The sequence below is a fragment of the Poecilia mexicana genome, unplaced genomic scaffold (genome assembly GCF_051168715.1).
Source record: "Poecilia mexicana isolate PSO_F unplaced genomic scaffold, ASM5116871v1 scaffold_17, whole genome shotgun sequence".
Taxonomy (NCBI): Eukaryota; Metazoa; Chordata; class Actinopteri; order Cyprinodontiformes; family Poeciliidae; genus Poecilia; species Poecilia mexicana.
The window spans coordinates 9,113,495-9,138,306 of NW_028263386.1; the positions used below are offsets into that span (position 1 = coordinate 9,113,495).

Sequence of the window (24,812 nt, forward strand, 5' to 3'; positions counted from 1 at the left end):
GACATGCCTGTCTTCCTCTGCTGCTGTTTTTTGCTTGGGTGTTTTTTTTTGTTGTTGTTTTACAATAAAAAAACAGTAATTATCGTTGATGCAGTTAGCGTCTGTTAGCATCTGTTTACTATGTGTTTTTTCTCAAGCTCTTGCAAAGGTATTTGTTCCACTTTCTTTTTTCCATTTTGTTTTGTTTCTTGTGATCAACACAGAGGCGTGCATGATTTCGAACTTTTCAAAAGAGCGTCATGCGTTTGCATTCATTCCCCTTTACTGTGATACCCCTAAATAAATCACCTTAAGACTTCACCTGATTAGTAAACAGACTCCAGTTGGGTGTGATTATCAATAGCTTTACTCTGGACAGAACACACTCACTGTAAAACATGGTGTTGGCAGCATCATGCTGCGAGGAGACTTTTCAGCAGAGAAACTTGAAGACAGAGTCACATACAGGGAGAATATCTTTATTGGCTTAAAGCTAGGACTTTGACTAAACCATTTTAGCACTTCATTCTGGACATGTCAGTTCTTCCATGAAACATGGTGGTGGTGGTATCATACTGTGGGAGCTGGAATGATTAAGATGATAGGTCAAACTTTAACCCTGTTTACACATTTATCCCCACGGCATGATGCTGCCACCACCATCCTTTCTTTGTAGTTGTGACTGAGTGTTAACAGTAGAGGTTTAGGAGAAATGTCGAGATCCATGAATTCGTTTCCTTTTAGCTCACAGCTAAAAAAAAAACAACATTACAATTAGTGGCTGTAACATTTCAAAATGTGAAAAACGTGAAGAGTTGCGTATACTTTTGCAAGCCGCTGCATTTGAGATTCATTTTACTACATGGTGCTGTTACCAAAGAGTTGATCAATTAATTCATGTTAGAGCTAGAAAACTTTGATGTTTAAATTAAACGTTTTATCTTTTTTTTTTTATGTTTGTGTACAACTCAAAGTGGGGATTTTTCAAGGTGTCGTGCAGCAAACCACAAGTGAAACCCAACCACACACACACATAAACACACACCTGTCAGACATGCATTAAATGTTCTCGTTAGGGTTTGGTGTTTTGTATCCCTGGATGTGTTTTTTTCTCCCCCCCCTTCCTGCTCTGTCACCACCTGATCCGATTCCTTTCTGCGGGTACACAAACACGCCGCCTGCTCCACCGTCACCACTTGACATTTTAGAGCCACCAGAGAGTGATGTCCTCATATTAGCGTGTGGGAGGAGTAAGACTGAAGGAGACGACGATGGTGGGGGGGTTGTTTGAGGGCGAAGAGCGTGCTCATCTATTGTTTTTCCCCGTTGTGTTTGTATCAATTTACAGTATGTTCTTTTCCTCGATATCCATTAAGGACTGTGACCGTGTTTGAAGGTGTGCAGCTGCAGGTCGCTCTCTGTGACCCTCCTCTAAAAAGGGAGGACTCCATCAACGTGGGCTGAAGCACACGGCGCGCTGTGATCGTGCTTGAGCGCTCATTTGTCAAGCGTTTATCCCACAACGGAGGAGGGATGTCAGCTTCTGTCTGCTGGCACTCTTTCATATATCCATGTGACATGTCAATATGTCACCGAGGATAAAGTACTGCAGCTGGGGTTTTTTTTTTTCCTCACCAAAATATCTCGATGTTGTTTTATGTGTGTGTGTCTCATGGAGGGAAACTTGGAATGTGATCAATTCAGGTCAGATTTATGACGGGGGCAGAAGAAGAACAAGAGCATATTTAGTAGCACTGACATCAGCATATGCTCAAGAAGATAAAAGGTACAAATTCATTGTGAATTATAATAAGATTGTACTTTGAAGGGGGAATTTTTGATAAAAGTTTGATTAAAGACGTTTGAACGTATTTATTTTAAATCACAATTTAGCTTAGAAATCTGTGTTTTCTGTTTTTTTCCTTGATCCTGGATTTAGACCCCTTAATTTATTCCCATTTTGTGATTTTACAACCACAAACATCAGTGAGTTTTATAGGGATCTTAACTAACAAAGCTGCACAAAATAATGCATAGTTTGTGGAAGGTTAATCAAACAGAAGATTTGACAAGTAAAAATGTAAAACGTCTTTACTCTGATTCCCTGAATCAAATCCAGACATGGCAAACATGTTCACATCTGCTACCTAAACACACACGTTGTGGTGGCAGCATTATCCTGAGTGGTTGCTTTTCTGTTTTTCAAAAGATAATCAGTATCACTGGGTTTTATTTACGGGGTATCGGAGTAAATGGTGTTGAATATGATGCTGCATTTGTAAGAGTTTTAAAGCAAAACGCTTTTCCTTCCACTTACCTACCATGCACCAAGTTTGTGTTTGTGACAAGACAAGATGGAAAAGTGTTTAAGGAGTGTGAATCATCTTGCGATCTGTACCATGTCACTTACCTCCTCTGTGTATTAAAAGCACCTGTCTGTTTCACTGTTTGTCTTCCTCTTCACTTTGCATCTTTCTCATCCCATCGGTCACCTTCATCAAATCACTTCACCCACAAAAAGATCAGCGCGGAGGTTGGTCATTTTCACTTTCTGTCCCTTCCTCCCCATTAGTGCAGATTTTTCAGTGAAAGGTTCACTCCCTCCCTCCATCCCTCCTTCCCTACCCACCTCCTGTGGTGAAAACACAGGTATCCTTTTCCCCTAGAGATGAATACATTAATAACTCTCCCTAATCCTCGCAGTTCAATTGTGTGCTGTTGTCCACGTATTTGCATGGATCCCTTTACAGCTCTTGCATGCTTTCCATTGCCACTCCTCCAAAGTGTGTTTCAATTAGTCTTGCCTAAACATATAAAGGAGTCCCCGAGCAGTTAGCTTAAGTCATTATTAGCCCTCCGTTGTATTAGCGTTCTTCCTCACCGCGCCCGCCCGTGTCCTTCCTGTTGACTGTATCCACCAACAGCTACAGCGGCTTTCACTGCTAGGCTTTCCATCCGCCTGTGTAGGGCCATCAGAGGTGTGTGATGGATTACTTGGGTATTCAGGTGGCAACCGGATTTGTCAGGTATTTAGGCAGCAACACCCCAGCTCTCCCACTGAGGGACATGGGTGTTGGAGCTGACAAAGCCTTTCTCTGGGGATTACGTCTGTTTTACCAGCGTGGGCAGCTTCCACCTGGAGACTGAAGGATGTCGTGGTCACATTATGGACTAATGCAAAGAGAAAAACATCTTCCGGTCTTTATGTGACTCACAGGTGTAGCGGTACATTTAGCTCACAATGTTTTGTTCATGAGAATGAGACAAAGCTCCAGGAATATCTTTGGGAATAGTAAAAATGACAAATTATTTGTCTATACGAACAAACGCTTCACAAGCTGTTTTAAAGAATCTCTAGTCAGTGTCCAAAAGCTCATTTTAGATTTAACTCGTCCATATAATCTTTTTTTTTAATCTCAGTTCATAACAGAAATCATAGAAAATTGCCTCTTTAATAAATATGGTAACGGTTTAATCTACTCAAAATGTTTTACAGATTTCCTGTTTCACCTAGGATGTTGATTTATTTACACAATGCATGTCGCCACGAAATGTTAGCTGAATTAAATGTAGTTCACATTAGAAAACCCTTGAAATACATTGTTTAACTCTCATAGCTAAAAACCAAAATGTTAACTTTAGCATTGGAGGCTAACTCTTAGCAAGTATTGGTATTCTTGTAGTTGTTACTGCCTGGCTCTAATGTGGATGTGAACCATTTACATTTTTATTTCTTTTTCTGAATTTTTGCTCATTAAACACTATTTAAAAGTGTTGCCAGTTTCTACACTCAAAGATAGACTTTTCATTTTTCCAATAATACGATCTTGCCACAATAGTATTTATAGGTAATTTATTGTAACAGAGATATTTGCAGTCAGCATAAGGTTATCCACTTAAGGATTGCTGGACAAAATTATTTCAGATTTGGAACTAGAGACAAGTAAGTACAATCCAAAGTCGTTTTAAAAACTGAAAAACAGGCGTTAAGTTCTGACAAAAAGTTGTGAAGCGCATGCTAATGTTAGCATGATTAGCAGCTAATAGTTAGCTACACACAATATTTTCACAGTGATCAGAAATCAGTCTGATCTGTTACATCACCATTTTTTTATTTCTTTATTTTTACAGAGTCCCCAAGACTCTTTTATAATGCAAAGATTTGACACTAATATTCAAGAAATTATGTTGCACCAATTCTGTATATTGGAGAACAGGGGAGACCTTGCATTGAAAATGCTTTCCTTTTATATTGTCAAAATAATTTAAATTCAAAACAATGTTATTGTATCATCTGTATTCAGTGTAGAATCCAAACAGTTCAAGTTTTACAAGTCAAAGTATTTTAGATATTAAAATAGACACTATAAAAACAAGCTAAAATACATCTTTTGTTCATACATGATGCCCGAAAGCACCTGTCTGTGTCACTGTTTGTCTTCCTCCTCACTTTGTATCTTTCATTTCATCAGCCCACATCAACAAATCACTTGACCCAAAAACAAGTGAGTACACAGGTTGGTCATTTTCACTTTCTATCCCTTCCTCCCCATTAGTGCAGAGTTTTCAGAGAAAGGTCCACTCCCTCCCTCCCTCCCTACCTCACTCCCTCACTCCTTCCCTCCCTCCCTCCCTCCCTCCCTCCCTCCTTCCCTACCCACCTCCTGTGGTGAAAACACAGGTATCCTTTTCCCCTAGAGATGAATACATTATTAATAACTCTCCCTAATCCTCGCAGTTCAATTGTGTGCTGTTGTCCACGTATTTGCATGGATCCCTTTACAGCTCTTGCATGCTTTCCATTGCCACTCCTCCAAAGTGTGTTTCAATTAGTCTTGCCTAAACATATAAAGGAGTCCCCGAGCAGTTAGCTTAAGTCATTATTAGCCCTCCGTTGTATTAGCGTTCTTCCTCACCGCGCCCGCCCGTGTCCTTCCTGTTGACTGTATCCACCAACAGCTACAGCGGCTTTCACTGCTAGGCTTTCCATCCGCCTGTGTAGGGCCATCAGAGGTGTGTGATGGATTACTTGGGTATTCAGGTGGCAACCGGATTTGTCAGGTATTTAGGCAGCAACACCCCGGCTCTCCCACTGAGGGACATGGGTGTTGGAGCTGACAAAGCCTTTCTCTGGGGATTATGTCTGTTTTACCAGCGTGGGCAGCTTCCACCTGGAGACTGAAGGATGTCGTGGTCACATTATGGACTAATGCAAAGAGAAAAACATCTCCCAGTCTTTCTGGGATTTATTTACTAGTGTAAGTGTAAAGATAAATCTAGCTCATGATGTTCTGTTCATGAGAATGAGGCAAAATTTCAGCAATGTTTTGAGGAAAAATAAAAATCTCCATGGGTATCTTCAAAAATGAGGTGTTGACAAATCATAAGCTCTAATCAGTGTACAAACATGTAAATTTTTATATGTTTTTATGACTTTAAGTGGGTCCTTATACCCCAAAAAACAAAACATTAAAAATGCCTCTTTTGACAAATTTGTTAATGATTTTATGAAGTGGCAACCAGTTTGCCATTTTACTCAACCTTTAGTCATAACACAACAGAGCTAGTCAAAAACTATTTCATTGTTTCAAGATCTTTATTTCTGGACCATCTAAGAATATCTTCCCAAATCATTTAACCTAATTGACAAAAAATATCAGACTCTGTGCTAAAAGATGTTGTTTACAGCCTTGATTGCAGGTGATTCATGATGCAACAAACTGAACTCTACATTAAAATTTATACCATCCTCTGTATTCAAGATGGAGGTGATTCTCAGGAATTTCTTTCCTCCTTGACTTCCATTTGCACATCTCTGCCTCACAAACAGCTGACCTGTAGAATATTTAAGAATGAGCTGCCAGAGTGCTGACAAGGGGATGATCAGCCATCATGGCCGCCCAGAGACGCTGCTGCCAGGAAGACTCGCAGCCTGCTGACTCTGTGCCAGTTTATGCCAGATATTGATTGACTGGACAGGTTCTGCTATCCTTGGGCACTTTGTCAGGGCAGTTAAATTTATAGGTATCCAGCAAGCAGGCAGGCAGAGTGGAGACAGGGCTTATTTTGTGGTTTTGATAGAGTCCCGGAGCCCATCTCTCCGAGCCGCTCTCGACAGGAGAGAGGCTCCGGGGGAATCGATAACAATTACCTGCCTTCTAGTCATTTTGTTCCAAAGCACCTCTCCAAACTTAACCGCGCACCATGAATTATTCACAACATTAAGTGTTCAATATACACAAGCCCCCATTGACTGACTGCTCATAGTACTCTTAAGTCTATGGAATCGCGAAAGAACAACTGCTGCTTTGAGCTAAATGGATTCATGGTTTTATATTTGGCCTACATCCGTCTGCTTGTTCTGAGAATTAAAATGAAAAGAAGAAACATTACTGTAAAAAGACACACGTGGCTTCCAATATGAACTCTAAAAAGCTCAACAGAAGTGCCTCGACTGCAAGTCCTGCAGTCGGTTATTAATGAAATTTGAACAAAAATGTCAGATTTTTCCCCTTACTCATAGTTTTTCATTTTCTTGATCTCCAACTTTAGCTAAGCTTTGACTTGCTAAAGAACTATAATAGAAAAAAAGATAAGAACAGTAATCAAAATAGTGGCTGCTAATTAATTATATTTAGAGAAAAGGTAACGTCACACTGTGTGTGTTAGAGATTAGTTATAAAACATGTTTTTTTTCTTTCATAATGCTTTTTGTGTTGACATTTAAACTGTCTTTTGCATCTCACAGCATATTTTGTGGTTAGCGCCGCTGAGACAGCAGTATGTTAAAGCTTCTTTCTTGGTTACCCAAACTTTGAGATTTCAACAAGAGTAAAATCATTATTTTGAATGAGAAACGGATAAATGAAAAACTTAGAAGAATAAAACAGCCTTGCTGTTGTCGACCAAAGTTTTGCTGAAGTCTCTCTGTCTTACAGCCTGATTTAACTCACACCTTTTTCGATGTCTTCTTAAAAATAGGTATTTAGCTTGTTAGATTTATCTGCTTTCTTTGACGCCATTCTCAAAATCAAATATGGCATCGATGCCATAGAGTGTAACTGTAACCTGGATGTGCACAGGTAAGGTGCGTTTACTGACTGGAAAAAAGATTGCCAGTTTTAAAAAAATCCTGTCGGCGCCAAACAAGCTGAAACTTTTTAAGGTCAAACCTTCCAGCTCCCATGCATGCTTTAGTCCAGACCAGCGTCTCTATCTGCTTTCAGAGCTAGCACCTCAACTATCCAATCTTTACATGGCAAAAAAAAAGAAAAACATTTTTCGTGTATTTCATAAAAGTTGACATGTCATGACATCCATTCGTCATGGAGCCCCATTTTAAAAACTTAATTAAATGTTGAGGAAAATCAACTTTAGTCTTACGCAACTTTGGCCGTTTCTGCTGTTGGAAATTGTGTGACAGAATCTCACGAGGCCAAATTCCAAAAGCAAAGCTGCCAAAGTGTTCCGCGGCTCAAACTTGGGATATTAATTATTTTTTGATACCGAGCCAAGTAGCTTCATCCCACGTGAATCTGTTGATTAAAACAGCAGAAAGTCTGCATGCAGAGCCTCAATTATGGGAAAATTCAGATGAATGTGAACCTGGTTTCCACCCCCCCACACTTATTACGGCCAGAGAACCAGCCTTTTTCCCTGACTGGAATCTCAAAAGGTGCTTTTGTGTTTTTCCATTTCACCACATAATGAGGGGAATAACAAGCACGGCTGTAACGACGTTCCGGTTCAAATTAGATCCGGGAGAGGGGGGTGAAGGGTTTTGACGGTGGGGACTGGAGGCAGACTCGTATTTGAAAATCCATTTTCATGTAGACCCGAGCATAAGAGCAATTATAGTTGAGGGTTTTTTCTTCTTTTTTTTTTTTTTTTTTGTTAGTTTTTTTTTTTTTCTGAGACACATGGAGATACTGTAGTGCATTAGGGGAGACAAGCAGTGCGAATTCTGCAGGGAGAGTATTTTCTTTTTATTTTGCTGTTAGTGTCTTGGAAACATATGAACAGCAGAGGTGGAATAGAAATAATGGGTTCTCAGCGGGAAGCTAAATGTTTGGCGAAGCTTCACTTTCCTCATAGTCGAGGATAAAGAAGCTAAAGCCTCTAACTCTTAGATTGAGTGCACACTACTGGAACATGTCATAAATTTAACAGGTGTGACACTAATGGATGTTCACAAAGTGTTGTCAGTTTTTCCCCCCTCCTGCAGTGTCATATGGATAACTTTCTTGCCAAAAGTTCCCAGGAAAGGGATCTAAAATGTGTAAATATGAGAGGCATTTGGTATGCATCTTCATGGGGACAGAAAGTCATATGTAAATGCTGGCTGCCTGTTTATCCTGGGCTAGCTTTTCAGTGCGCCGTAGACCCTCTGAATTGGTGTTTGCCTTGTCCCAAGCGACGTCAACGGGCCCTTCTTGTCTCCATGGGAACCTCTATTTAATGTCAGCCTATCTGCATATCAGAACTGCACAAAGAGAGCGAAAAAGACAGAGGGAGAGAGCTGAAGGATCCAGAGAGAAAGAGAAAGGAAGAGAGAGAGGGAGAGGGAGGAGAAATCAAACAATGGCAACTTCACAGGGTCCCTCAATGATGCAACTACCGCTACTGTTTGACACTTTGACAAAAGAGGTCCGGACATAGTCTCCTGCAAAACTGGACTATTTTTGGTAATATTCTCTCTTATTGTGGGGAAAGGGATGAAAAAAAAAGATTTCTTCTGAATATCCAGAGCCATTTTGTGACAATCCTTTTATTCCCTTTGTGCTCGCCCGCACATTTGGACAAAAGCGATCAGCTCCTCCTTTCTATTAGACTCTCTGAGACTTTTTTTTTTCTTTGTGATGTTGCATGGAGAGAGAACATTCACGAGTTTTTACACAAGGAAGGATTGTGTTTACCTTGCATACCCTTACACTCATTTCCTTTCATTTTCTGTTCCTCTCAGTGCGAAGAGTCCCACCTAGATTCTCTATTCCACCCAACAACCAAGAGGTGATGCCGGGCGGCAGCGTCAACCTGACGTGCGTGGCGGTGGGCTCGCCTATGCCCTACGTCAAGTGGACCATGGGTCAGGTGGAGCTGACCAAGGAGGAGGAGATGCCACTGGGCCGCAACGTGCTGGAGGTCACCAGCATCCGAGAGTCGGCCAACTACACCTGCGTGGCCATGTCTTCTCTGGGGATGATCGAAGCCACGGCGCAGGTTACTGTCAAAGGTGAGGCGCAGATTTGAAGAGAAAAGAACAACGTTGAGGTAGACTTAGAATACTGTTGATACTGTTGTGATAATACTAAAAATGATCATAATGAGCTGTTTATTACTTCTGTTTTTAGGCCATTGTGTGGCTGTGGCTGCTTATTTGAAATACGGTTTGATTTATATCACCAAGCTGTACAGAGAAACTTAATTGAGTCATGTTTTTAAATGTACTGATATTTATCGACGCTCTTGTAGAAAAAAAGCTGTGCAGAAATTAGTAAAATAACATTTCAGTCAGTTTTTTAAGAACATGAACTGACATTTACTGTAAAAACAATAAATCAAAATTCTGCAAAATTCTCACAATAACTGATAAACAATACAATAAATCCCCACCCCTATGTTGATGCAAGCAACTTAAATAGTCCTTTTTGTCACCATGCAAGCAAAACCTTTGTGATAGTCCAACACAAAGCAGTGCAGGATTGTGGATTTGGACAGTTTCAACTCCTTTACGGTAAATAAAATCCAGTTCAACATTTTATGAAGGACTGTTCAATCCACAATCTGAAAAGAAAAGCATTGTGACAAACTTAAACTATCAATACATGGGTTTTGGTAATGTCCTCTGCACTTTAAATGTTATTTTTTTAAAACTACTCTTTCTTTTTCACAACGTTTTTCACCTTTGTGTTGATCCGTCACTTAAAATCCCACTAAAACACATTAAAGTTTGTGTGTTTATCATCTGTTGAAAAAGCTCAAAGGAGTGTTAATACCTGTGCAAGGCTCTGTAGATCATTAAAACATAATCTAATAAAAAACACCTTCATATGCCCTTTGAAACTAATTTTAAACACTTTACAGTTACAAATTAAAAAATATCAAGGGTTTGGAGTTTCCTCGTCGATGCATTGATCTCTCTGGCTTGTATTTTTCTCTCCGCCTGCTTCTATATCCAAGCGTGTACGTGACTTTAAAGAGGTGTTGTCTACCTATCACGGCCTCTGGTATCAGTATTTGTCCGTATTGATTTGGCTTTCCACTCAGGCTGATCGATGCACAAAATGTCACAGTCATTAGAGGGACCACAGCACTACAGACCCGTCTCCCTGAGGAGGCCTTAATACGGACCCTCTGTTTGGCTTGCATTTGCAACAGCAGGAACCACTCTTGCAATTTTCTTTTATTGTCAGTAATTGTCGGACTATTAAGCAAAATTGTGACTTCACTTAAGGTTTGCTGTTCTTTTTGGGTTGATTATTGCTGACAGTGTTTTAGGGGATGGCTTACAGGCGAGCAGATCGGGCCGGTTAGTGTGACGTGAGCTTTAATGAGCTTTGTTTATCCACTCTTTACAAGTGTTTTATCAAAATTGTCAGATTTCCTGGAATTACCTGAAAAGCGCATAATTTATACAGTGATTCTGTGCAGTCTGGGAAAGTCTGTCATTTACTTTATGATCATTTCCAGGTCTGAGTTGGCACGGAAAAACTAGAATTTAATATTGAAAAATGTTTTTTCCTATACTTGATAAAGGCAGAGGATTCTACATTGATTTATATTTAAATGTGTCACAGTCTGATTTTAAACCTAAACAATAAGTACAATATTTTGGTTTTCCTTCTTTTGACAAAACATACACTGGTTAATAAAAAAAGCAAAAAAACACCCCACATGTGTTTATTTGGACTTTAAATTCAGGTTAAATCTCAGCAGGAGTTCTTAAACTGGCTCTGGTTAACAAAACATGAAAAATGTATTTCTCTGTATCCATCAATGTTCACAAACCGTCTCCATTCACTGTTTGCAAGACCTTACAAGTCCAAGAGTGATAGGATATTAATTTTTTGTCCAGATGCCAAAACAGCAGAGAAATTACCCTATTTAATGAATCTGCAACCTTCATATCCAGACGTTCTTTTGTCCATACAACATAATCTATATTGCTGCACATTTTTAAGGTTTCCTACAAAATGTGTTTTTATCTTGATTTTTTTTTTTTTTTTTGCATTTAAAATAAAGAAAAATATCAAACAGTCATAAGCTTATGCATACAATTTCTTCAAAGGAACATTAATTATATAATATAAAGACGCCTGTCAAAAAATAAAATAATAACTTATAATAATATGACAAGCTAATATTAATGTAAATACACACTCTCAAAGATCAATAAACTTAATTTTTAAGGAACATTAAACACTGAAACTGGAGGACTTTTTAAATATCCAAAATTAAATAAAGAAAACAATAAATAAAATAGATATAAAAGTAAGACTGCCTTTCAAAATAAAGGCTGGTTGAGATCAATGCATCAGACGGCCTTTTGTCATCCAGAGAGAAAGACGTGAGAAGAACAAAACAATCATGTAAATGAAACTTGTCCAGTTTCTTTTTATCATGTGATTGATTGATTTGTTACAAAAATAGTCAAAGCTAATGATTTGTCTCTCCGTCCTCAGCCTTACCGAAACCCCCGACCTCCCTCACCGTGACGGAGACCACCGCCACCAGCGTGACGCTAACGTGGGACTCCGGGAACCCAGAACCCGTCTCCTACTACATGATCCAATACCGAGCCAAGTCGTCGGACAACGGCTTCCAGGAGGTGGAGGGCGTGGCAACCACGCGCTACAGCATCGGCGGGCTCAGCCCGTACTCCGAGTACGAGTTCCGCGTCATGGCCATCAACAACATCGGCCGCGGGCCGCCCAGCGACCCCGTGGAGACGCGCACCGGCGAACAGGCGCCCTCGTCGCCGCCCCTCCACGTCCAGGCGCGCATGCTGAGCGCCAGCACCATGCTGGTCCAGTGGGAGCCGCCAGAGGAGCCCAACGGACAGATAAGAGGCTACCGGGTTTACTACAGCTCCGACATGACGGCCCCGCTCAGCGCCTGGCAGAAGCACAACACGGACGACAGCAGCCTGACAACCATCTCTGGCCTGACGCCTGACATCACCTACAGCCTCAGGGTGCTGGGCTTCACCTCCGTAGGTGACGGACCACCCTCTGACATCCTGCAAGTCAAAACACAGCAGGGAGGTGAGCAGCAGCCACTCTGAGAGGCTCTGGAGTTCTTCATGTGTGTAACAAGTAGGAATGCATTGTTCGTGGAAAGCATTTAATCTGACTGCTTGCGTAAGAGCTCATAAACGCACGTATGTTTGAGATAAAATCATCCAGCAGAGATATTCAACTTGATGTTCGTTCTTATCGCAGGGCTTTATCTCTGGTACTATTTCACATTCAGTCTTAGTCCAACTTCATTGGGATTTCATGTGCTAGACTAACATAGACACTTTATTATGTAGAATTAAAACAATTCTTCATTTTTTTGGTGTGTATTCAATCGGAGCCCCACTTTATTCTATTGTCCCTAAATAAAACCTGGGAATCGGATTCATCATGATGAATTGATTCCTGAAATAATCATCAATGAATTAATTGCACAGTTTTAGCTTAACTACTCCCTTAAGTATGTTGTGCTTTCAGCAAATTGGCCTTTTTTGAATCTGAACACTACAGTTAACGATTAACAGATTACTTAATGATTATTTAGCTAAATAATTAATCACAATTAATCTGATGAATCGTTTCAGCCCTATATTTAATTATTCTTTGCCATTCAAGATTTAGCACTAATTGTATTTGTGCATTACATAAATTCCCAGTGAAATGCATAAACAATTAATGTTCCATGTGACAGAATGAAACCTTTTGTAAGCCTGTTTGCCTCCGTGCTTTAACCCGTGTCCTCCCCGCTCCAGTCCCCGCGCAGCCGTCCAGTTTCGAGGCCGAAGCCGAGCTGGACACCCGGATCTCGCTGACGTGGCTGTGGCCCATGCAGGACCAAATCACCAAGTACGAGCTGCAGTACTGGGAGGCCGGCTCAGACAGCAAGGTGAGCATCAGAACACGACGTTCAGACCGCTTCGTGTCGGGATTATCTCTCCTGCACAGCAGCTCGCCCTGTCGCTCTCTCCGTCTGCTGCTGAATTTGTCTCGTTTTCCACAGTGAAACTGCAGACGACTCCTACTCTTCATGATGCAACCCCTCTGAGTGGGGAGGCTGTGTTATTGTAGTAATGTAGTCGGCTCCCCAGCTGATGAGAAAAACCTAACGTGGACACAATCTGCTCTGTTACTCTCTCTCTGCTGTGGCCGTTTGTTGGGACTCTGGTGGACCGAACCAGTTGGAAGCTGGAGGCCGGCTTGTTTTTGGAACGAGCAGCTTCTGCTCCCTTTGGCAGTCATGTATGACTGTTTGGACTGCAGTTGAAGATTATATCATCTTGTTATTGTAGAGCACATGAACTAGCTCGTGCAGCACCACTGATTGTTGTTTTTTTTTATTTTTTATTTGTCTCTCCAGAAACACGTGACGTTCGGCCCGGCGGGCTCCCACTCTGTGGATGGTTTAAAGCCTGACACCATGTACTATTTCTCCCTGGCAGCCCGCTCTGAAATGGGTTTGGGTGTCTACACCCAGCCCATCCAAGCCCGCACTGCTCAGTCCAGTAAGTGCTCCATTTTTCTTTTCCCGGCGCTGCCTCTGTCTTCTGTCTTTTCTGCTTGTTAGCCACTAACCCAGTGATTTCAGAGAGTCACCTCCAGGCGGCTGAAGCAGGTTCAGGTCGTTCCCCTCAGTGAGTGAAACAGAGAGAGAGAGAGTGAGGGGTAAAATGTGAGTTTTATAGACCTTAAAAGAGAGAGTGTGAGCAACTTGAATGTCAAATCAATCTCAGAGCAGCATATAATGCTGACAGAGCAGCCATCCCGGTCAGCTTCCCCGCTTCCACCACCTCCCCTCTGTCGCCAGCACTAACCCCCCTGTCCGTCTAGCAGAGGGCAGGCCCTGTGTCAAAGGTACGTTTAATGTGTCTTGTTCCCACATTTGTGAGCTGTGCTGTGTTGCCTTGCCTCATATCATTATGTGCTTTTACAGTGCCAGCACTCAAAATGTCACTCGTTTGGTTTTTATTTTTTTATTTGCTGTGTAGGCACAATGCTTGTGCCACCTCACCCCGAAGGGTTGCTGCACCGCACGCTTTCTTTGCACACAGCTTTGAGAGGAAAATAACAGACGCTCATGATTGGTTATTGTGATCATTTGAATAAAAATGTCTTGCAAAACTGATCATATCCCATTTTGCTGCATTACTACCACCAACTTTTGTGTGGTTTTGGGATTTTGTATGATCACGTTATCCAAATTGTCTTAAATTCATGTATCTTTAAATATCTTGAATCAATCAAAGTTGGCCTTAAATACATTAATCACAGATCTTAAATTTTACTAGTAGGAATATTTAATCTAATATATTTTTTGTAGTTTATTTTTCTCTGACTTTTCTGTCAGGCAAATGTTTGAGTCACACACAGACAAATTCATTGCGTTCTGTGACTCAAGGCAGTTGAGGCTACAGCTAACTAGCTTCTAGTACATTCTGGCTAACTAGCTAGCTGGCTCGCTTTTGTTGCCAGCCCGTGCGATGCTAGGGTCATTATGTGCAGAAAAAGCTTTTAAGCGTGGCACTATGGGGGGTTTGCGATGCTCAATTGTAATAAAGAAAAACCTCCCACAATCCCCTATTATATTTATAGTTTTTTTGGTCATACATTTAATTCAAGGTTGCATTGAAAAGGTCTTCAACAGTCTTAAATTTGACCTGCTGAAACCTCCAGATACCCTGAGTATGTTGTGCAGCTGTGATTTATAGGGGCAATAAATCTCACATGGATGGGCTGTGTTTCTTTATTCTGGCATCTGTGGGAAGGTGGTTTGGTGTCAGAGTAACAGGGGATGAATACTGATGGACACCACAATTTTAGACTTTTATTTGTAAAAACAAAACAGTTGCCAACTAGATATCATTTCAAAATGATGCACTACTTTGTGTCCTTCAACATGAAACTCCCATGAAAGGCTTGTAACGGAGAAACATTTGGAAAGCTTTTTAAATGCTTCAGTAAGATACTGAACAACCTGACTAGAGGACTTTTTTGGAGTCATGTGAGGTGGCTCCAAAAGCTGACTGAGTGTGGTGGACCAGAAAGAGGACACGTCGCTCGGTTGGAGGCGGAACAATGGAAACAAACACAGAGATGCTACAGTGTGGAGCTTGTTCCTTCACAAAAGACGGAGGCTGTCCGAGCGAAGCCTGCGGCTTCTGGGAAGCAAACAAACTCAAAAGCGGACGTGTTTAATTGTGGAACGTGATCAAATTGTGGTGATTAATAAAAGTTAATCATGGAGTTGTTGTCAATTAGCGGCAGCTGATTTGGGTGGATTTGCACCGGTGCGCACGGTTAGAGTCGCTGTTTGGCTACGTTTGAAGGATCTTATGGATCTGTAGAGCACAGTAACTGGATTACATTACAGATTTCCTTTTTGCTTAAATATCTCAGATCAACAAACAAATTCTATCAAATAAAGGTGACCAGAGTAAATACAAAAAGCAGTTTCTGAGGATAGCTTTCTCCACACCTTGGTTCATTCATACATAAAATGTGATTACATTCATTTTTTTTTGGTTGGATTTCACTCACATACACAGGCATGATTGCTGTCTGACATGTGACATTTGACTCCAACACACAGTAGGCTTAAATATCTCGAAAGGGAACTACAAATCTCAAACAGATTCAAATAAAACTGAAGGAAAAAAAAGAAAAGAAAGTCACCAACATCTATCTGGAAAGGGCCACAAAGGCGTTTCTAATGCTTTGTGACTTCAGTGAACCATGAAATGGTGGTGAACCTTCCCAGGAGTGGCCGGTCTGCTAAATTTACAATAAAAGTGCATCGTAGTCTCCTCAAGAAGGTCGTGAAAGATCCCAGAACAACATCTAAAGCACGGCAGGGCCTCCCTCACCTCAATATTCAACAATAAGAAACAATGAGCATTAAGGAAAGAGACAGGAGCTTCGTCATCACTGCAAACATCTCACATTTCTCAAAAAAAAAAAAAAAAAAAAAAAAAGCTACTTGCAAGCTGCATTTTGTATTTGTTCTGTTTTATTGCAGTTCGATTTATTCATAACATTAAAGTCTGGCCAAAAAAAAAAACAAAACCATAAAAGATTTTCACAGCACTGTAGTCAGCAGTTAGAAATTCTAATGTGTAAATTTGAATGGAAATAAGCTAATAAATGAGTTAAGTTTTACCAAAATCATGCATAAATCTTGTTGCTGAGGCATGATAGTTAAACAAACAGAATCAGAATAACAGCAAGTCCACAAAACTCAGAGAAACAAATCTGAGTTGCACGCTGTGGTGCGATTCAACGCCTGCCAGCAGCCTTGGGAAGGTTCTGCAGTGAACAGGCGGTTTGAAATGATTCCTTTCTCCAGGGCTGCATTTCAATTTTCAGCACTATTTTTTAGGAATCAGAGCCAGCATCAGAAGTAAAGATCCACTTACCTTTTTTTTTTTCTGTGCTTCAGCTGAGGGCTTGACACAGCTGCATGATACTTGACCTAAAATTGAATGGGAAGGCATTGATGTGCGAGTGATTAAGATGGGTGAAAATCAATAGGTCGAGGTGCGGTGAATGTTCAGATTTTCTCGCTTTGCCAAAAATTAAAGCCGAGGATTTTTTCCAGCAGTTCGCGTACAAAGGTTGATGCTGAGTGTGTAGGTTGTTGGAGTTTTGTTTGCGCCGTTAATGTCGGGAGGAAAAATGTTGAAAAAATATTTGCATTTGATTTGTTTTGAAAGCAGATAAAATTCCGATTGCTGAAAGTTTAAACGTATCTGGATTTGAGCTGCAGTCATTCGCCATAATTGCAAGTTTTCTCCGTTTCCCTTTGGTGTTGTCCTCCCCAGGTCCACCTTCACTTTGATCTTCCTGATTTTTGATCTGGAGCTCAATGGCAGAATCATCAGTCTGCCACTTTTTCCTCAATACACAAGTTGCTGTGAAGCCTTTGTAGTTCTTCTGCTCACTCTCTTGTGGATCAGACACATCTGCGCATCTGTTTATCAGTTATTTTATTTTTAAAGGTGAAGTTTTGTGTGTTGGCATTGGCTTGTTAGATTTCATCTGCATGCTTGAACAAAAAAAAAGTTCCTGTTTTGTTTAAAGATCTTATTTTTATCAAGTTGAATATATTCATGATGCATTTAGCTGCATGAAATATTTGGATGCTGTCGTATTTTATTTTCAGTTTTGTTCTGCTTCTTGAAAGTGTTTGGTTTCTGTTTTTTTTTGTTGTTTTTTTCCCTCCAGACTCGAGAGTTTAAACATTTATACTTCAGCGGATTATTAAACTGATTATTTTAGACAATTTTGGTTATTTTCATTTTTTCAAGTTGAATATTAACTCAGAGTGATGATGACTTTAAAATTTAAGATTTTAAAATACGCACAACCTGAACTTTTTCCACATTTTGTATTTTTGTATCCCCACACAATGATGCTGCCTCCACTGTGTCTCACAGTGAACATAATGTGTTCATGGTTTTCCATTTCCCACATGTTTGATTTACCCAAACATGGTGGTAGCAGCATTATGCTGTGGGGTTGCTACACACTATAATTTTTGACTATTAGCAAATAAAGTGCAGTTTTGTCTATACAGAGAAGAGAAGCTTCTTCTACATTGCTATTTGTGTCAATCTTTTACATAAAATCAAACTAAATACATTCAAGTTTATTATAAAATGTGTAACAGTTCCACTGGTTAAAATTTGCCGTTTTTATACCTTAATAACGTAGTTACTTAACTTTTAGTTCAGTTGTTGATCTGTGGGTTAATGACAGAGCATCATATTATGGATTATACCACAGTATTTCCTTTTTTATCTGCTGAAATTGCAGTGGCAACAAACCAGATGTTAGCCGAAGCCATCTTAAGTGTTATTGATCGTAAAAGCCAAGGCCGTATGCTGTCTTTAACTGCCCATCTCAGCTGCAGCGAAGCTCTCTAACGAAGCCCAGAGTTTCTGCCTCAGTGTGTTAACACCAGTCCACACTGTCACGCACTTGTTCACAATCTCACACATCCGTGGCCCGTTTATTGCTCCCACCGCGTGCTGCAAGAGGCAGCACGGGGGGCGGTTAGGGACAAATTACGTCTTCATAAAACACACGGCCTTGTAAACTTTTTGGCACATCTTATATTCTGTCCGCCTCACCCTGTGATTTCATTGCCTCCTGCATAAACGTGGCGCCAAACACGACTTAAGCTTTGGACTGATAAGGTTTTTTTTTTCTTCTTCTTCTTCGTTTTTTTGCATCCAAATCTCTCAGTCTGGAGGTAGCATCCTGTTTAGTAGGGAAGCTCTTTGCATTCAAACTTGAGCAATTTTGCATTTTGGAAGAGTGCAGGAGTGAGAATGCACATTAACAGGCATAAGTAAACATCAGACCTACATCTCTGGAAACAGATATACAGATTCCCTACATTATATGTTATATGATTAACACAATTTAGCATTTATCAGAATGGAAACGATTCAAGTTGAATACTCAGCAAAAAGCTTCCTTAGTTTTGTCATGTTTTGTGTGCATTTTTAGTTTATTTTTTGTTTGCTTGATCCGTGGCCTTCCTTCGTGTGGTTTTGCTCCCCCCCTCCCCCCCCTGCAGCTCCCTCCGCTCCACCTCAGGAAGTTCACGTGGTCAGCCTGACCTCCACAAGCCTCAAGGTGAGTTGGGTGGCGCCGCCTGCCGACAGCCGCCACGGTGCCATCGTGCGCTACACAATCAGCTACCAGGCTCCAGCGGGAGAGGACACGGAGCGGCGCGATGTGTCCGACATCGGTGCAGACGCCACCAGCTACGTGCTGGAAGGCCTGGAGAAGTGGACTGAGTATGAGGTGTGGGTGAGGGCGCACACTGATGTGGGCCCAGGCCCTGAGAGTGCCCCGGTCAAGATGAGAACCAAGGAGGACGGTAGGTTTTCCGCGTCGCTCGCTCGAAGCAGCCTGTCACTGATTTCCTTCACCCTCCTCCTGCTCGTTGGCGGTGGTAGCCGATTGGGATCACCGTCTTTTTCCTCCTGTCTCCATCTTGAAGCTCATCACTCCCTGGGGTTCAGTGCTGTGTCGCTTTCCTCTGCTTGTGCTGTGTGAATGCTATCTTCTTCTCCCCACACTGAAGAACAGAAGTGAAACTGATCTCGCCTTTTTTCTATCACTCTTCTCTCTCTCTCTCTGTCTCTCTTTTTTTTTTCCAACACGTTTCTCATTTTGTTTGCAGTGTGATAGAGGGCGGCTTCTCCTAAGAGAGAGTCGTCTATAATTAATGTGTTTGAAGTTTGCTGCAACACGGCTAATTTCTTACTGGAATTAAGGGCACTACAGACATGACTAGACTACATGCTGTTGGGTATGTGGTGTTTTGGGGGAAGCGGGAGCCTTAGAACATCTGAAGTGAGTGACGATTAGATTTATAACTGTAACTAATGTCACTCAAAGTTATGTCTGATAGTTTTTTGGTTCGTCAAGACAAGATAACAGAAGAAAAAGGAGGAATTTGTTAAACGAATAATAGCAAAAAGTATAACGCAAGATGTTTATGGGATAAAAGCAGTAACTACTAATGATTTCAGTCTTTATGTATCAATAATTTCTAAACATACATTTTGGCTTAAACAAAGTTTTTTTCCCCCCATGAAGTTGGAGGAAATTCTGACCTTTTCACTAATTTATATCATGTACACCAAAGGTGCACATGATATTTTTGGCTACATCAGGATCATGAATGTCTGGTTGTGGCAGAATGTATCGCCTACTAATACTGTTAAAATAGAACTTTCTCTGAATTTGACAAATACTAATAGAAGTAAAATTTTAGGATTCTTTAACATTGAAACAATTTGGCACTCAGAGAAAACAATATATATGTATAAATAATATTTGACTGTTATCTAGTTATATTTAAGTCGTTGTAGTGGACTGGATTTGGCCCACAGCCCTTCATTTTGACATTATTCAGCAACTGTAACAGGCTGTGGTTATGCTGGATTACAAAGTTACGTGTCATCAGCATTCAAACAGTAAGACATATTGTGATACACCTTAAACTGAATAAAAATTGAATAAAATAAAAATTGGACTAAGAGCAGGGCCTTGCGGGACTCCGCCTGTGATTTACATGGAAGATCACCACTGGAATATATATATTTTTTGACTGTGAAATCTCTTTTCCTTCCTGATGTCTTTAACCTCTTCATGTCTGTTTTGCGTTTCCCTCCCTCAATGTTTGGTTTGCAGTGCCCGGAGCCCCTCCCAGGAAGCTGGAGGTTGAGGCCATAAACTCCACCGCTATCCGCGTTACTTGGAAGCCTCCTATACAGGTGAAGCAGCATGGACAAATCAGGGGCTACCAAGTCATCTTTTCCCGACTGGAAAACGGCGAACCACGAGGCCAGCCGAACATCATGGATGTGGCTTTGCCAGAGGCTCAGGTAATGGGTAGTTTTATTCTGGTCCAGCTTCTCTTTGTCCCTTCTTGACTCTGCTGTCCACATTTCATGACTCCGTCTCTCTACTGTCCTCTCCTCTTCACACTTTGCTTCTCTTACACCGGGCGAGACACACTGGAGTTTATATCTGTCGACTGCAGTATCCTCCCTTTTTTCGGTAACCGTAATCTTTTTCCACATGTGACATTTGACTCTAAATTGGTACCCAGCTCCCACAGCTTTGGATTAGCTGTCAGAATGAAATCCACTTAAATTCTACAGTAATAGCTGTTGGATATATTTTCTGTTCGTAACATCAGGATGTGGCTTAGTGAAATCAATGCAGCCCCCCTTGCGGTTTTAACACCAATACATATGCACTGCCTTGTTACCATGTTTATAAATTAAAGTTATTTCCCTGACACTGCCCCTTTACACGGTAATGCAAAGTGCACTGAATCGCCCAAAGCCGCACAACACCAGGAGATGGATGAGATTGTAATCCTTAAATGGGTCTCAGAGATTCATGAATATCCTTAAGCCATGAAAACCCAACTCTCACAGCCTCCTGAATTTGCAAATAAAAGAAACCGGCTTAAAAACCTCCTGCTGGTTGTTTGTTAGTCTTAGCATTAGTGTTTATGTACTTTAACCTTCTGTCGCCTTTAACAGAAGCATGTGATTATTATTAGTATCCACTGCATTCACACCAACCTATTCAGTCCAATTTGGTCTACTTAATCTGTTAAAGTGTATTTAGCCCAATATAATCAATACAGTTGATTCCCATGAAGTCTTAGATTTTACTGTCAGATTCAGGACCAATTACTTGAAGTTCCCTTTGATCCAAATAGTAACACAGCACAATCAAATTCAGGTGATCATTTAATGACGGTGGGCAAAAAATGAACACCTTGCAGCGATTCTTCAACCAGATCAAGCATTTGGTGACAGTGGAAAGAAAAATAAAATGCTGCCTTTTTAAAAGGAAGAAAGCACCAGACAAGCCTGGCTCAGTATGAGGTGCCATCCAAAAAATAAATAAAATACACAGACAAATGGCAAGGTATCCTCTCTACTGGTGTTTGTTCTTGACACCAGTTTGCAGTAACTCAGTAAATGTTTTTATTTAGCAAAACAGCACACAGTTAACCTTGTTTTTGCTTTCTATGGGAAAGAAAAACAAAGGCTGTGCAAAGTTAATGGCTGCAAGACCTCCTATTGGCTTCATTCAGGAAAGAGACACAACTAAACACAAAGGTACCTGGCCAGGGATACTTTTCTTTGTACAAACATAGATTATTCTGTTTTAGTGTCAAAGTCTTAGTCGCTCTTTTTGACAAGACAAATGAATCAGCTAGACACAATCAATCAATCAATCAATCAATCAATCAATCAATCAAATGTTATTTGTATAGCACATTTCAGCAGCAAGGCATTTCAAAGTGCTTTACATAATTAAAATAAAAACAGCATGTGAGAAAGAGTTTAAAAAAAAAATAGTAATAGTAATAGTTCAGGAGTACTATGTATGATACTTAAAAGTAGAGTACACAAAAGTAATGGTCTCAATAGCCCCATCATCCTTTGAGTCCAAAAATAGGACATGGTTAAACCCACCTCTGAACCAGAGGTTACTTCTGTGGACAAAAACAGAGTATTCAAAGTTCCTGTCAGCAGTAGCTCAGTGCCTTGTGCCTAAAAGTATAAAGAGCCAAGCAAAGAAGCGTTAGACCAGTGGTACTTTCTTTGGGTAAAAAAAGCTAAAAGTGTACGCAGAGCTAAAAACAAGCCATCTGTCTGTAAAGGAAATTACTGTTACGGTTTTTACTCAACTCTGATAACTTTTATTCATTTTTAGAAACATTTAATTTCACCACTGGACTGTTGCAATGAGGCTAACCCAGACGCTTTGGATTTCAATTTTATGTAAACTCATTTTCTATAAGTTTCATTAGGTTTGAGAGGAGATGGCAGAGGATAAATGTGGACAAAAACCTGACTGGCATCGTCCATGTCTCTACACCTGGTCAAAAGTGAGCCCTGATCTCCCAAACACAGCGCAGCCTTTGTTTAAGAGCAGTTGTTTCTGGCAGCTGCTGCTGACACTTCATTGTTATCCGACTGTGTGTAGGGGAGCATTCGACAGCCGGGACAGCACCGTTTGGTATGGAAACTGAGAAAAACATGGTGGTGGTTGCTCATCTTCCTTCGAGTGTTTTTCTCCGTGGCGGCACGTTCCGCATGAATTTGTTTTGAGTTGTGAAAACTGAACTGAACATGACCCTACTTGTTATGCAAACAATACTCCCTGCCATGTCTCATTTGGAGCATACAATAAATATGAAAGCTCGCTGTAATTTGGCGCACTTTATCGCTCACGTGTTCCAGTCTCTTGCTCGGGACACCTTTAACTGCCCCCTCCGTGGCAGACCTTGGAGTTTTCTTCCTTTCTCTCCTTCCTTTCCCAAGTTTGGCCTCCTTTTCCCCCTGTTCTGCTTGAAAGCTGGTTGAGTAATTACCAGGTCCTTGCGTGCAGGTCGGCTACCCTTGGTTGAGTCATCTCAACAGACTCATCATTGAGTAGTCAACCTGCAAAGACTTGCCCAGACTTCATTAGAAGACCACACAGTTAGCCAACAGTCTCTTAGGCTTTATCGTTCAACTGGTTTTAAAACAATCCCTCCTTTTTCACACGTTTTCCCGTTTTCGTACCTCAACAACAGAGATAACATGAGCCAGCATGCTTCCTGCAAAGATCAGCCCTGTAGTAGGCGTTCCAGCTGGTCGGAAAGAGTTCGTGACTCATCCTGAGAGTCATACTAATGCTGCAAACACACACCTGTAATTGATAATGAATCAATGGGAGAAAACAATTTTCCTATGTGTTGGCACATCCCAATGTGTTTCTCCAAAGACATTCTGTTAATGTCTTGTGAAATCAGTTTTATAGCCGCCCTTTCACCTGGATTTGATGCACAGCGAGCCTGCCAGGAGGAAAAGCAAATACCGCATTTTCCAGGTCTCTGAAAGCACACCGCAACCTCACCTCAGACTTCAATCACAACCCTAAGCCATGTGATTGAATTGCAGATCCTGTCACAACCACTACCACCTCCCCCTGCTCGGCCCTTCTCTTTGTCTCCATGTTTCTGGATCCTTTTTAGCCTTTCTCAGGGTTAGCTGAAGCGCTGGGAGAGCTCGCCTGAGCGTGGGCGCTTTAAGCGCTTCTTTTCTTTTCAAGCAGGAGCCCACACATCGCCCTCATTTCCCTGCTAAATTTAAACCAAAGGCCAAGTTAACAGTGTGATGTTATCAACCCTTTGCAGCCGCTCTCCTGTTGGAGGAGTGACCCAAACCTGAGCTGGCAACCCAACGCCAGCTCCATTGTAGTGCCCTCGCAGCTACTTCCAGGCTCATTCTCACATACAGCGTACTGGAAATTTCACTGGAAATGGCTGAATATTTGAAGCCATTAGCCTCACTCCATGCTTCCACCCAAGTTTCCCTTTCTGCCCGAGTTTGCCTCCATTCAGCACCACTTTCCAGGTTCATTTGGTTTGACCACTCATGCATTTTTGTAGTTTGTGCGAGCGAGGTGATGCTTCACTGCCTCTACGGCCTTCGCTGCCCCAGACTGGAGTTGAATGGAAATTGGTGGTTGGGTTTGGGTGGAGGCGGGGGGGACAGGAGAAAAGAAGCACCTCAGCTCGTTTCACTCCATCAATCATGACAGCTCCTTCTCTTCCACATCACTCGTTCTCTCCTCGTTCCCATTTTTATAGCCACACATCTCAGCCCATGTCATCACATTTGCATTCACCCGCCTGCAAATTATACCGCTCCGTTTCCACAAACGACGCTTATCAGCAGTGATGTGTTTTCAGCTTGCGTTAGTATTCAAAATATAAATGGAGGATAATTTATAATTCTCCTGTGGATTTAGGCAGAAAGCAAAAGCAGTTGCAGCTGAAAGGGGATTAAGCCCAAGATGCGATAGGAACTTGTGAACCTTAATGTGTTTGCTGTTCTGTTGACATACTGAGCTGAATTGACGGCAAACAAATTAAGCAATTAGGAACATCGCAAATTGTTAGATGTGGAGTTAAGCAGCAGCTGCTCTTAAACGCTACTTTTAGTGCCCCGCTATGTCAGGGGAGCACAGGGATGCAGATTTTGATGTGCCATGTGTTTGGGCTTG

General features: G+C 41.3%; 1 protein-coding gene across 5 annotated transcripts in view; it reads left to right on the plus strand.

Moving 5' to 3' along the window:
- The window catches only part of LOC106914758 (protein tyrosine phosphatase receptor type F), a 235,999-nt gene that overhangs the window by 141,945 nt on the left and 69,242 nt on the right, over nucleotides 1-24,812 (plus strand). For all 5 annotated transcript variants that reach the window (XM_088014931.1, XM_088014930.1, XM_014981784.2 and 2 more), the window contains 6 exons: nucleotides 8,942-9,211; nucleotides 11,661-12,242; nucleotides 12,968-13,101; nucleotides 13,573-13,717; nucleotides 18,793-19,098; nucleotides 20,421-20,614. In XM_088014931.1, coding sequence (XP_087871057.1) covers nucleotides 8,942-9,211; nucleotides 11,661-12,242; nucleotides 12,968-13,101; nucleotides 13,573-13,717; nucleotides 18,793-19,098; nucleotides 20,421-20,614 — 1,631 coding nt within the window. The remainder of the gene's footprint in view (nucleotides 1-8,941; nucleotides 9,212-11,660; nucleotides 12,243-12,967; nucleotides 13,102-13,572; nucleotides 13,718-18,792; nucleotides 19,099-20,420; nucleotides 20,615-24,812) is intronic.